The 13,918-nt window shown below is 37.6% G+C and overlaps 1 protein-coding gene across 1 annotated transcript in view; it reads left to right on the top strand.

Annotated features, from left to right (window-relative positions):
* ARHGEF9 (Cdc42 guanine nucleotide exchange factor 9) overlaps positions 1-13,918 on the top strand; it is a 202,813-nt gene that overhangs the window by 110,129 nt on the left and 78,766 nt on the right. Inside the window, exon 4 of the mRNA XM_049643252.1 lies at positions 6,909-7,088. Within this exon, the coding sequence (XP_049499209.1) occupies positions 6,909-7,088 (180 nt within the window). The remainder of the gene's footprint in view (positions 1-6,908; positions 7,089-13,918) is intronic.

Here is a 13,918-nt window from a genome sequence, read left to right as displayed (position 1 = left end):
ACACACACACACACATATATATATATATATATATATATATACATATTCATACATCTTCTCTATGCATTCATCAGTCAATAGGTATTTGGGCTCTCTCCATTGTTTGGCTATTGTACTGTTGATAGGTCTATGTCTTTTTTGTTTGTTTATTTATTTATTTTAGACAGAAAACAAGCAGAGGTCGGCCAGAGAGAGGGAGAAAGAATCCCAAGCAGGCAGCATGCTGTCAATGCAGAGCCCAATGTGGAGCTTGGTCTCACGGACCATAACATCATGACCTGAGCCAATATCTAGAGTTGATGCTTGACTGACTGAACCACCCAGGCACCTCAGAAAATGCTATGTGTTTTGATTGGAGTATTTAGTCCACTTACAAAATAATTTTGGTATATATGTATTAATTGCCATTTTATTACTTGTTTTGTCATTGTTTCTGGATATTCTTTCTCATCCTTTCTTGTCTTTGTCACTTTTTCTCTGTCCTTTGCACTCAAAGAGTCCCCTTAATATTTCTTGCAGGGATGGTTTACTGGTCAGGAACTCCTTTAGTTTTTGTTTGTTCAGGAAGGTCTTTATCTCTCCTTCTATTCTGAATGCTAGCCTTGCTGGAAAGAGTATTCTTGGGTGCAGACTTCCTCATTCAGCATGTACTGTATCATTCCACCCCCATCTGGCTTGCCAAGGTTCTTTTGACAGATATCCACCTAGCCTTATAGGTCTTCCCTTGTAAGTTCTTTTGTCTTGCTGCTTTTAAGAATTTTTCTTTATCAGTATATTTTACAAATTTAATTACAATATGTCATGGTGTTGACCTGCTTTTGTTGATTTTGATGGGAGTTCTCAGTGCCTCCTCTATCTGAATGTCTGTTTCCTTCCCTAGGTTAGGTACATTTTTAGCTATTGTTTGCTCAAATAAATTTTCTTCCCCCATTTCTCTGTCTTCTGGAACTCCTATAATACAGATGTTATACTGTTTGATGGTGTCACTGAGTTCCCTGTGTATTCTCCTGTAGCATAATTCTTTCTTTCTTTTGTTCAGCTTCATTATTTTCCATTATTTTGTCTTCTGTATCACTAATTAATTCCTTTGCATTTCCAGCCTGCTGTTCATCACATCAAATCTGTGTCTAATCTCAGTTATTGGATTTTTCATTTCTGACAGATTGCTTTTTAAATCTTTTATCTCTGCAGTAAGTGCCTCCCTAAAGTCTTCCATTCTTTTCTTAAGCCCAGTGAGTATCCTTATGATAGTTGCTTTAAATTCTCCATCAGTCATGTTACTTGTATCTGTTTCACTTAGATCTCTGTCCATGGACTTCTCTTACTCTCTCATTTGGGGTAAATTTCACTGTCATGGTATTTTATCTAAGTCTCTGATTCTCTGGGTTAGAGGAGCTAGATATGTTTACTGCTCCTGAAAATAATGACTTCAAGACATGTAGGGGCTTAGTGCTTCAGTGAATGTCTCTGGTATGTGCTTCATGCCCTCTGCTGTTGTCTTCTTTAAATATTTTTATTTATTTTTGAGAGAGAGACAGAGCACAAAGAGGGAGGGGCAGAGAGAGACAGGGAAACACAGAATCAGAAGCAGGCTCCAGGCTCTGAGCTGTCAGCACAGAGCCCAACGTGGGGCTTGATCGAAGTCGGGTGTGTAACTGACTGAGCCACCCAGGTGCCCCTGTTGTCTTTTGACTATTCTATCTCTCAGGCCAGTCATCTGCAGAGGCTCTCCTTGCCTGCTTTGGACAGTGTTTAGTCCTTGGCTTGAATGTGGCTAGTTTTAACTAGGTGTTCTCTGGTCTGCTTGTGAAACGATACCTGATACTACTTGCATGAGTACTGAGGCCCTATAGAACTTTCTGGTTGGGAGACATGGTGTGATCAGGGATTTGTCCTGGTCTTCTCAGGGAGGGGCCTGCTGCACTGGGACTGAGGCAAGCTTGACTGAAAAAGGACATCCCTCCAGAGCACGGGAGTATGGAACTTAGTGTAAGCAACTTAGGCAGCCAGTGTCTGCACTGGGCTGCTTCTGGAAAGTGGCTGTTTGTTTATGCTGAGGGTCAGAGGAGGGAAATGTGTCCTTTGTTCCCAGAAAGGCAACCCCATGGAAGCTGCCTCTCAGAGAGGAACACAGAGAAGAACCAATAATCTTCCTGTGTGCCCCAGGTATTTTTCAGATAGTTTCCATGCTGTCTGCCTCTGGGTTTTTGCCTGCTTTCTCTCCAGGAGTAGGACATTGCCCTCCTGGCTCTATCCCAGCCATGTTTGCTGGCCTTTAAAACTCCAGGGTTTAAATGTCTTATGCCCATTTCTTAACTGGATTATTTGTTTTTTAAGTGTTGAGCTTGATAATTTTTTATAGATTGTGGATATTAACTCTTTATCAGATATTTCATTTGCAAATATCTTCTCCCATTCCAAATAATGCCTTATAGTTTTGTTGATTATTTCCTTTGCTGTGCACAAGCTTTTTATATTGAATAGAATTTTTTTTTTCAAAGAAGACATCCAGATGACACATGAAAAGATGCTCAACATCAGTCTTCATCAGGGAAATACAAATCAAAACCACGATGAGATACCACCTCACAAATGTCAGAATGGCTAAAATTAACAACACAGAAAACAACAGATAGTGGCAAGGATGTGGAGAAAGGGGAACCCTCTTCTACTGTTATTGAGAACCCAAACTAGTGCAGCCACTCTGAAAAATAGTATGTAGGTTGCTCAAGAAGTTAAAAATAGCACTACGCTATGACCTAGCAATTGCACTGCTAGGCATTTACCTAATGGATACAAAAATACTAATTTGAAGGGGCACATGCACCCTGATGTTTATAGCAGCATTACCAACAATAGTCAAAGTATGAAAAGAGCCCAAGTATCCATCGACTGACAAATGGATAAAGATTAAGTGGTATGTATATGCAATCGAATATTACTCAGCCATCAAATAGAATGAGATCTTGCCTTTTGCAACAATGTGAATGGAGTGTATTATGATAAGCAAAATAAGTCAGTCAGAGAGAGACAAATGCCATATGATTGCACTCATATGTGGAATTAAAGAAACAAAATAGATGAATGCAGGGGAAGGGAAAGAGAGAGAGAGGGAAACAAACCATAAGAGACACATAAGAATGGAGAACAAACTCAGGGTTGTTGGTGGGATATGTGTGGGTGGATGGCTAAATGGGTGATGGGCATTAAGGAGGGTATTAGTTATGATGAGGACTGGGTGTTACATGTAAGTGATAAATCACTAAATTCTACTCCTGAAACTAATATTACACTATATGTTAATTAACTAGAATGTAAATAAAAATTTGAAAAAGAAACAAACAGACCCAAAAACTACAACACAATATAAAACTCCAGGCTTTGGTCTGGGCAGGGTTTTGTGCTCGTCTTCTGCAAGAGGGGCCTGCTTCACTGAGACTGAGGCAAGTTTGACCAAGAAGGGTGGTCCCACCGGAGCACAGGGGTGTGAGACTCGGTGTAATCAAGTTAGGCAGCCAGTGTCAGTTCCTTGTTGCCTCTGGCAGGTGGCACTGCATTTATGCTGAGTTGCAGAGGAGTGAAATGGTGCCAGCCAGCTCCTTTCTTCCTGGAAAAGGTGTCTCAGTGAATTCTGCCTCTCAGAGAAGCTCCAAGAAGAGGGGATAATCTCCCCACTGTGTGCCCCAGGTGTTCTTCAAATCACTGTTTCCATGCCTTCTGCCCTGAGTTGTTTGTTTGCCTGCCTTCTCTCCAGGAGCAGGGCAGTGCTCTCCAGGCTCTATCCTAGCCAAGCCTGCTGACCTTTAAAACTCCAGGCCTTTAGTCCCAGTGGTTGCAAGAACTCATAAAATTCAGCCCCTCTCATTTTCCAAGCCAATGTCTTTGGGGAAACATTCTGCTTGTGCATTCTCCTGTGTGCTCTACTCTCTCTCACCTTTCTCTGCAACCAATGCTCCCTCCCCTCCACAGCACCTGCAGTCTGGTTTTCCCCTAAACCATGTCTCCATACTTTCTACTTTCTTTGATGTGGCCTCTTCTTTCCCTTTAGCTGTGGAGTTTGTTTTGTCAGTCTTCAGATTGATTTCTGGGCGTATTTAGGATGATTTGATAATTATCTAGTTGTGTTCATGGGATGAGAGGAGCCTATGGTCTTCCTACTCTGCCACCATCTTCCCTCTCCTTTTTAGCCAGGCTTCTAATCATATTTAATAGCTATATGATATTCCATCAAGCTAAATGCATCAAAACATATTTATATCTAACATTCACTTTTTAAAAATTTATTTAAATTCAAGTTAGTTAACATACAGTGTAATATTGGTTTCAGGAGTAGAACCCAGTGATTCAGCACTTACATATAACATCCAGTCTCATCCCAACAAGTGCCCTACTTAATTCCCATAATCCATTTAGTCCATCCCCCCACCTACCTCCCCTCCAGCAACCCTCAGTTTGTTCTCTTATTGACTCTCTGTAAGAGTCTCTTATGCTTTGCCTCCTTCTCTGTTTTTATCTTTTTTTCCCTTCCCTTTCCTTATGTTCATCTGTTGTGTTTCTTAAATTCCACATATATGTTAAATAATATATTTGTCTTTCTCTGACTTATTTCACTTAACATAATACACTCTAGTTCCATCCATGTCATTGAAAATGGGAAAAAAAATCATTCCTTTTGATTGCCAATATGACCAACAATTGCACTACTAGGTATTTATCCAAAGGATGAAAAATGCTGATTTGAAGGGGCACATACACCCCAATGTTTATAGCAGTGCTATTGACAATATCCAAATTATGGAAAGAACCCAAATGTCCATCAACTGGTAAATAGATAAAGAAGATGTGGTATATATACACTTTTAAGAAAAACAAGTTGACAAAACACTCTAGGGTTTCACCATCCTATGGGCAGTTACATTTCTCTTCCTATATAACTAATAGTCCCTTGCTACAACATATATAATAGAAAATTATGTCCTTGATAATGGCAATAAATTGCATATTTAGGGAATTAGGAAGCTGTACTGATATATCTATTAGTTCTTTCTTTCCCAGAACCCACTTTTTTCCCTTCTTTTTCATTTCTGTTATATTCCATACTGATTCTGAGATCTAGCATCCCTGATGCACTTTGGGGATGTGATAGTTATTTGTTATCTTCCTGAGACCTTTCAAATAGGATCAATGAACAAAACTATTAAGTATTTTCTGAACTTGCTTCTCAGGGGTTGAATGAGCTGTCCAGCATGGCTTCTTTTGTCTCCCAATGTGGTTACTCACCAATACCTACTACTTATCCAGAAATGACATGCTGAAGTGACATTGTTACCATTTTTTTCCAACTGTGCTCAGAGGCCTACCTTAGGGAGAAAACTGGGAGGAAATCGCTGCCCCTTTGCCTAATGTTGGAATGGAACTGCTTTCCCTTCTCCACTATAGCTAAGACACTTCCAAAGGTCATAGGGTGAGAGAGAGGAGGTGAGATGGGGGAGGGAAAGGAGGGAGACAAAAACAAGCAAATGCTGGGAGTTACATATTAGGCAGGGAGTTTATTTCTCTATCTCTTAGTCAAGGAATGATTTCTAGAGAGGCAGAATTTTGGGAGCTATTTCAATAAAGGGATTAGCACTAAAAGGGTATTCTGGAAATAGAGGGCATCTTCTTCCTGGCCAGGAATTGGATATGAATGAATGCAGGACAACTTGAGCATGTCAATCAAAGAGAGCAACAGCCATTAGTCAAATAAATGTCAACACAGGCACAGACTATTAACCTACAAATTGTTGAATGACAGTATTTAATGGCTAAATTGGAAGATGAGAAGTGATCACAGAAGTGAGATTTTGTTAGAGGTTGTAAAAGGCACTGAAGCCAGGGATGAGGATCTTCATGGAATATGCCTAGATGAATGGTTTTATTGGAAGCTGTGTTAAGGGAGACAAAGTGGAGCTGTAGACAGTTGTTAGTGACTACAACATTCCTCATTAGGAGCTCAACACTTAAGATGTTACAAAAATCACGTTTAGCATTTAGATGAAAGCAAATCACCATAATTTAGTCTCACCAAGAACATTTAATACTAATGATTTCTGATGAGGGTAGTGGCCACCAAAATTTTACATCAGTTGGTTCAGAATGGAAGATGGTGGCTGCTTGTTTTTCCTTTTTTTTTCTTTCATTTTACCCTGACTTAACAATGTGCCCTGAGGCTGGTTGTGTTATATTTGTTCTCTCTTATCAGAATCTTTTTCATTTATTCTACCCTATCATCAATGACTAACTATATTAATTCATCTATTTATTCATGAATGTGTGTTGAATGCTAACTCTGTTAAAAACACCATGCCTGGGCATTTGTGGACTTCTTGGCCAAGTTCATCCCGATGATCTTTCCCGGTCAGCTATCTTAGATGGGTAAGAAATTCTCTTCAAGGAATGGTTTGGTTTTGTTAATTCTTATTCCCTGTTGGGAAGTTTCCTGACTTGGCCTCTGTTTCCAAATTGTCAATGTTATTAATACATTTTGGATTGGTCCTATAAAAACAAGACTTTTGAGATGTGAATGGATCTAGCTAAATCTATAACTACTAAAATAGTAAAAAATGTTTGTGCTTAATCAGGTTCTGAGAAAGGGCCTTATGACTTTTGGGGTTAGAATGGTGGGAAAAGCTCTATACTCTGGATTCTGCACCCTGAAGAACTTTCCTTGCGATCCAACTTCCCTAATTACTCACTGGTACAGTAGTTTCATTCTCTCAACCTCCATTTATTTCCTCATATGAAAAATGGAAATGATTATTCCTTGTCTATTTCATAGAACAGTAATGAATCTTCTCAGTGCTTAATAAATGGTAAAGCCCTCGAGGAGTCAGGAACATCCTCATACTGGGCTTTTCCTTTGTGTGCAGGGCTACCTGAAGCAATGCCGGAAGAGAAGAGACATGTTCAGCGATGAGCAACTGAAGGTGATCTTTGGGAATATTGAAGACATCTACAGGTTTCAGATGGGCTTCGTGAGAGACCTGGAGAAACAGTACAACAATGATGACCCCCACCTGAGTGAGATAGGACCCTGCTTCCTGGAGCACGTAAGCATCTTCCCCCATGGGGATGGTTTTGAGAGAGGTTAGGAAGAAATGGAAGGAGTGTCTGAATTTTCTGGTCCTGCTCAGCTTCTTTGTCCTATGGTGAGGGATAGATACTTTTAATCCTGATGTAACCCCACTGCCAGGGTATGAGGACTTAGGAAGGGCACTGTGATTTGGCCTAGGACTCTTTCTTTACCGTGCATTTCTCTCCTTCAAGACAGCTACAAAGTAGGATTTTCTTCATCTTATTTTTTATGTACCTGTTGGGTTCAGTTTCTGTGGGACCCACTATTTTGAAAGAAACTCTGCACATGTTCACTGCATGGAAAATCCAGAAATCTGAGAGATATAGTCAGCATGAAAGTAGGCCCCTTCAAGGCATTTAGAGAGGTAAGGTACTGTAAAGTAGAGGAAGTGAGAAGTGTAGGAAAAGGGGCCATGTGACTTAGAGAAAGGAGAACTAGGAAATAGGAAAGCAAGGATTTTATTCCTGTGTCTGTAATGACAGTCTATGTAACTTTGGATAAGGCCCTTAACTTCTTTGGGCTTCCATATCTGGAATATAAGAAGACTTCGTTGTATACTTCTATGGTTCTCTAACATCTTTTGGGTCTCATTTACAGGTGACTTAGTTGTTTTGACAATTCTTCTCTTTTTTTATAAAGTATTGATTTCTAAAGAGGTAATAACATGATTCAAAATTCAAATGACACGTAAAAGTGTGCAGTTAGAAGTAAATCATTTTGTAAATTCTTCTGCTTTGCTTATGGCAACGTTCATTGGGGGATTATCCTTAAGACCACTCTTATGGTCAGTGATTTTCTAGAAGGAATCAGCATATACTCATACTCATGATTGTGATTTATATAGATAAAAGATCCAAAGAAAAATACTCATATACTCATACTCATACTCATGATTGTGATTTATATGGATAAAAGATCCAAAGAAAAATCAACAAAAGGAAAAAGCACATGGGGCAAAGTCTGGAGGGATCTAGGTACAAGCTTCCAAGAGACCTCTCCCAGTGGAATCACAGAGGATACACTCAATTCCCCTTGCAATGAGTTGTCACAATACATATGAATGTTTTCTACCAGAGAAACTCATTAGGGACTCAGTACCCAAGATTTTTATAGGGGACTGGTCATGTAGGCATGTTCTGTCTAGAATGTACCAAAGTTCCAGACTCCCAAAAGAGAAGTAGGTGTTCAGTATAAACCACATTGTTTATACAAACAGTTTAGGCACAGTGAGCTACTCTTGCCAGGGAATGGTGAGAACCCTCTTGAGATCCAAGTTCCAAGATACCAGTCAAGAACCAACCATCCAAGCAGGCCTTTCTAAGAATAGTAATCTCAGGCCTGATAAATTAACTTTTTCTGCACAGTATTTTAAATAGTCTAGCCATTTCAGGAAATACCTGGGCAGTATATATCAAAGTTAAACATGTGTATGACATAGTGTTTCCATTCTTGAATATATATCCCAGGGAAATTCTTATAGAGGTTGGAGCATTTGCAAGGCTGTGGATTGAATGGCAGTATTGTACGTGGTGGAGTGCAAATGGAAGCAAATTAAATATTTACCATTAGGGGATTAATAAGAAATATATAGAGGATGCTTACTGTGGGGTATTGTGTTGCAAGAAGCAACAGACTAGATGTATGTACATTATAGCAACAAACAACAAACTTGATGTAGGTATCTTATAACAATGTGTATAGACATCATAAGCATAGTGTTACTTGTGAAAGTAGAATATAGAATAGTGGTTCTCATTTGGAGCCTTTTCTGTGCATTATAGTGTGTGTAACAGGATTCCTGTTCTTTACCCACTGAATTCCAGTAGCACCCTACCACCACCGAGTTGTGACAACCAAAAATGTCTCCAGACATTGACAAATGTCCCGTGGGGAACAAAAAGTACCACTGATCTGTGGAAGTGATTACATGCTTTTAGCCTTAGATCTATTAAAGTAGTTAATTTGGATTGACTAATTTTTGTATGTTAAATGAACATTGTATTGCTGGGATAAACTCTACCTACATATGGTATATTATCATTCTTTTACATGTTAGTTTGCCTTTTTTTAAAAAATTGGATTGTTTACCTTTTATTATTCAGTTCTGCAGTGTCATTTTTAAAAAGTTTATTAATTTTGAGAGAGACAGAGACAGTGCGAGTGGGGGAAGGGCAGAGAGAGAGGGAGACCTAGAATCCTAAGCAGGCTCTGCACAGTTAGTGCAGAGCCCAACACAGGGCTCAAACTCATGAAATCATGAGATTGTGACCTCAGTCAAAACCAAGAGTCAGATGCTTAACCGACTGAGCCACCTAGGCACCCCTACAAGGTCTTTTTTTTAATCAGCTTTGTTTAGGTGTAATTTATATACACTAAGATCACCAATTTTTAGCATATAATTTGGTGAATTTTAATAAATGTATATGGCTGTGTAACTACCATCATAATCAAGATATAAAACATTTCTGTAACTTCATCAAGTTCTCTTATTCTCCCTTTGTAGCCAATCTCTGCTCCCATACCTGGCCCTTGGTAAACACTGATCTGCTTTCTGTTACAATAATTTTACTATTTCTACAGTGTCATATAAATGGAATAATACATTAATAATATTTGTGCTTAGCTTCTTTTACTTAACAAAATGACTTTGATATCATCCATGTTATTGCATGTATCAGCAGTTGGTTCTTTTTTATTATTTAGTAATATTCCATTGTATGAATACACCACCCATTCACCAGTGCATTTCAGGATATCTGGGTTGTTTACTAGATTGTTTCCATCTGTGGGATCACTCTTTTTCATGATAGGTGTGTTTTTCTTTTTCTTTTCTTTTTGTTCTTTTTTAAAAAGCCATTCTAATAGGTGTGTAGTGGTATTTCATTGTGATTTTAATTTGTACTTTCCTAATGACTAATGATGTTAACCATATTTGCATGTGATTATTTGCCATCTGTATAAAATCTTTGGTGAAATATCTGTCCATGTCTTTTGCCCACTTCTAAATAGGTTGTTTGTTTTCTTATTGTTCAGTTTTGAGAGATTTTTAATTTATTATTTATAAGTTGTTAGATATGTGATTTGCAAAGATTGTCTCCCATTTTGTGGTGTATCCTTTCATTTTTTTGAGTGTCTTTGAAAAGCATAAACTTCTAATTTTGCTGAAATTCAGTTTATCACTTTTTTCTTTAATGTTTCATATGGTTTGGATCTTATTTTAGAACACATTGCTTAACCCAGGGTCACAAAGATTTTCTCCTGTTTTCTTAAAGAAGTTGTGTAGTTTTGTTTATTATATCTAGGTATATGATCTTTTTGAGGTAATTTTTATATATGGTGCAAAATAATGGTTGAAGTTAATTTGTTTCCATATAGATATCTAGTTGTTAAAGCACCACTTGAAACAACTTAATTTCTCTATTGAATTACTTGGACACATTGGTCAAAAGTCAATCATATACATGTGGGTCTACTTTTAGGTACATTATTGTGTTCCAGTAATCTATGCGAGTATTCACATACAAATACCATGCTATTATTTATTGTTGTTGCTGTTTTTAATTAAGATATAATTAACGTATAACATATTAGTTTCATATGTACAGAATAATTATTTGCTATTTGTATGTATTGCAAAATGATCACCAAAAAATGATCACAATAAACTTAGCTAATGTCTATCACCATACATAGGTTAAAAAAAAATTCTCACACTGTCTTGATTAAGGTAGCTTCATAGCAAGTCTTAAAAGTAGGTAGTGTTAGTACTCCATATTCATTCTTCTTCAAAACAACTTTGGCTATTTTAGGTAATTTGTATTTCTATATAATTGTATATCATCACAAGGAATAATTTTTTCTCTTCTCTTTATTGTAAGTATATGAGATGATGGATATTAACCTATTTGTAATTATTTCACAACATATATAAATCAAAACATCATGCTATCCCCCTTAAACTTATTCAAGTACATATTTAAATAAACTTATGAACTTAAAGTTATAAAATACATACATCCATATTTTCTCCATAAAACAGGGGGAAAATCAGCTTGCTAAGTTCTACCAACCAACAAAAACCTTGTCAGCATTTTCATTAGGATTAAATTAAATCTGTAGATCAGTTTTGGGAAAATTTGTAGGCTTTCACTCCATGAACAAATATCAATCTATCTAAGTCTTCTATAATTTCTTCTAGCATTGTTTCTGTTTTTTATTGTATAAATCTTGACCTTATTTTTAGAAATCAATTTCTAGGTGTTTTTTTTTTTGATGCTACTGTAAAGAGTATTTTTATTTCAATGTCCTGTAGTTTGTTGCTATGAGATATAAATACAATTGATTTTTGTATAGTGACATTGAATCCTGACACATTAGTGAATTTAATAATTGGTTATAGTATTTTTTGTAGATTTCTTAGGATTTATAAACATACAGTCGCATCCTGTCATTTCCTTTTTTTCTTCCAAGATTTTATTTAAATTCAAGTTAGTTAACATATAGTATAGTATTGGTTTCAGGAGTAGAATTTAGTGATCATCATTTATATATAACACCCACTGCTCATCACGAGTGCCCTCCTTAATGCCTATCACCATTTATCCAGTCTCCCCACCCACCTCCGCTCCAGCAACCCTCAATTTGTACTTTATACTTAAGGATCTCTTATGGTTTGCCTCCTTCTCTGCTTTTATATTTTTTAAAATGTTTACTTATTTATTTTGAGAGAGAAAGCAAGTGAGAAGGGGAGGAACAGAGAGGGAAAGAGGATCCCAAGCAGGCCCTGTACTTCTAGCACAGAGCCCCATGCGGGGCTCGATCTCAAAAACCATGAGATCATGACCTGAGCCAAAATCAAGAGTCATATTCTTAACTGACTGAGCTACCCAGGTGCCCCTCTCTGCTTTTATCTTATTTTATTTTCCTTCCCCTCACTTACATGCATCTGTTTTCTTTCTTAAATTTCACATATAAGTGAAATCATATGATAGTTGTCTTTCACTGACTGACTTATTTTGCTTAGCATAATACACTCTAGTGCATCTAGCATAATACACCTCGTTACAAATGACAAGATTTCATTATTTTTAAAAATTTTTCTTTAATGTTTATTTATTTTTGAGAGAGAGAGAGAGAGAGATACAGACAGAGTGTGAGCAGAGGAGAGGCAGAAAGAGAGGGAGATACAGAATCTGAAGCAGGCTCCAGTCTCTGAGCTGTCAGCACAGAACCCAACATGGGGCTTGAACTCACAGCCATGAGTTCATGATCTGAGCCAAAGTTGGACACAACTGAGCCACCCAGGCTCAAGATTTTCTTTTTGATAGCTGAATAATATCCCATTGTGTGTGTGTGTGTGTGTGTGTGTGTGTGTATGCACACACGTGTATACACACCATGTCTTCTTTATCCATTCATCATGTCCTTTCTGAACAAAGGTAGTTTATTTCTTCATTTTATTTTGTTTTGTTTTGTTTTTATTTTTGAGTATAGTTGGCACACAATGCTATATTAGTTTTATTTCCTCATTTTCTTTTTTCTTTAATTTTTTTTTATCATTTATTTATTATTGAGAGACAGAGCATGAGTATGGGAGGGGGAGAGTGAGGGGGAGACACAGAATCCGAAGCAGGCTCCAAGCTCTGAGCTGTCAGCAGAGACCAACGCAGGGCTCAAACTCACAAACCATGAGATCATGACCTAAGCCGAAGTCAGACGCTTAACCAACTGAGCCACCTATGCACCCCATATTTCCTCATTTTCAATCTACTTGCCTTCTCTTTTCTTTTATTATTGCACAGGTGAAATGGTAAAAACAGACATCTTTTGTTCTGTACTTGATCTTAGGCACAAGTATTCAGTAATTCAACATTGAGAATGATATTAGCTTTAGGTTTTCATGGTTGACCTTATGATATTGGGGACATTTCTTTCTATCCCTAATTTTCTGGTAGCTTTTATCATATATGTGTTTTTCTAAATGATTATTATATATATACCTAAATGAACATATGATTTTTCATTTATTCCTTTAATGTAGTGTATTGGATTGGGATCAACCCCTCTTTTTTTTTTTTTTTTTTTAAAGTTTTTAATTTATTTTTGGGACAGAGAGAGACAGAGCATGAACGGGGGAGGGGCAGAGAGAGAGGGAGACACAGAATCGGAAACAGGCTCCAGGCTCCGAGCCATCAGCCCAGAGCCTGACGCGGGGCTCGAACTCACGGACCGCGAGATCGTGACCTGGCTGAAGTCGGACGCTTAACCAACTGCGCCACCCAGGCGCCCCAATCAACCCCTCTTAATCATGGTATATCATACTTTCAATATACTGATTTGCTTTTTTTGAACTACATTGCTTGCCCTGAACAGGTGAGAGACAAACATGAATAATGAAAACAGAGAACTCAGTGACTCCATAAAATGAACTGATATTTGTATTATAGAGCTCTCTGAAGAAGAGAGTGAAAGGGGGAAGAAAATATATTTGAAGAAATAATAGCTGAAAAATTCCTTAATCTGGGGAAGGAAAGAGAGATCCAGATTCAGGAGGCACTGAGATTCTTCCAACAAATTCAACCTAAGGAGATCCACACCAAGACACATAGTAATTAAAACGGTAAAAAGTAGTTATAAAGAAAGGATTTTAAATGCTGCAAGATAAAAGAAGACAGCTACATGCAAAGGAAAACTCATAAGGCTGTCAGAGGAGTTTTTCAGAAATCCTCCAGACCAGATGGACATGGTCAAAATATTGAAAATGCTGAAAGAAAACAATTATCAGTCAAGAATATTTTATCCAGC

This window comes from Panthera uncia, chromosome X (assembly GCF_023721935.1).
Source record: "Panthera uncia isolate 11264 chromosome X, Puncia_PCG_1.0, whole genome shotgun sequence".
Classification (NCBI taxonomy): domain Eukaryota; kingdom Metazoa; phylum Chordata; class Mammalia; order Carnivora; family Felidae; genus Panthera; species Panthera uncia.
This window is presented reverse-complemented; position numbering and strand designations above follow the sequence as displayed.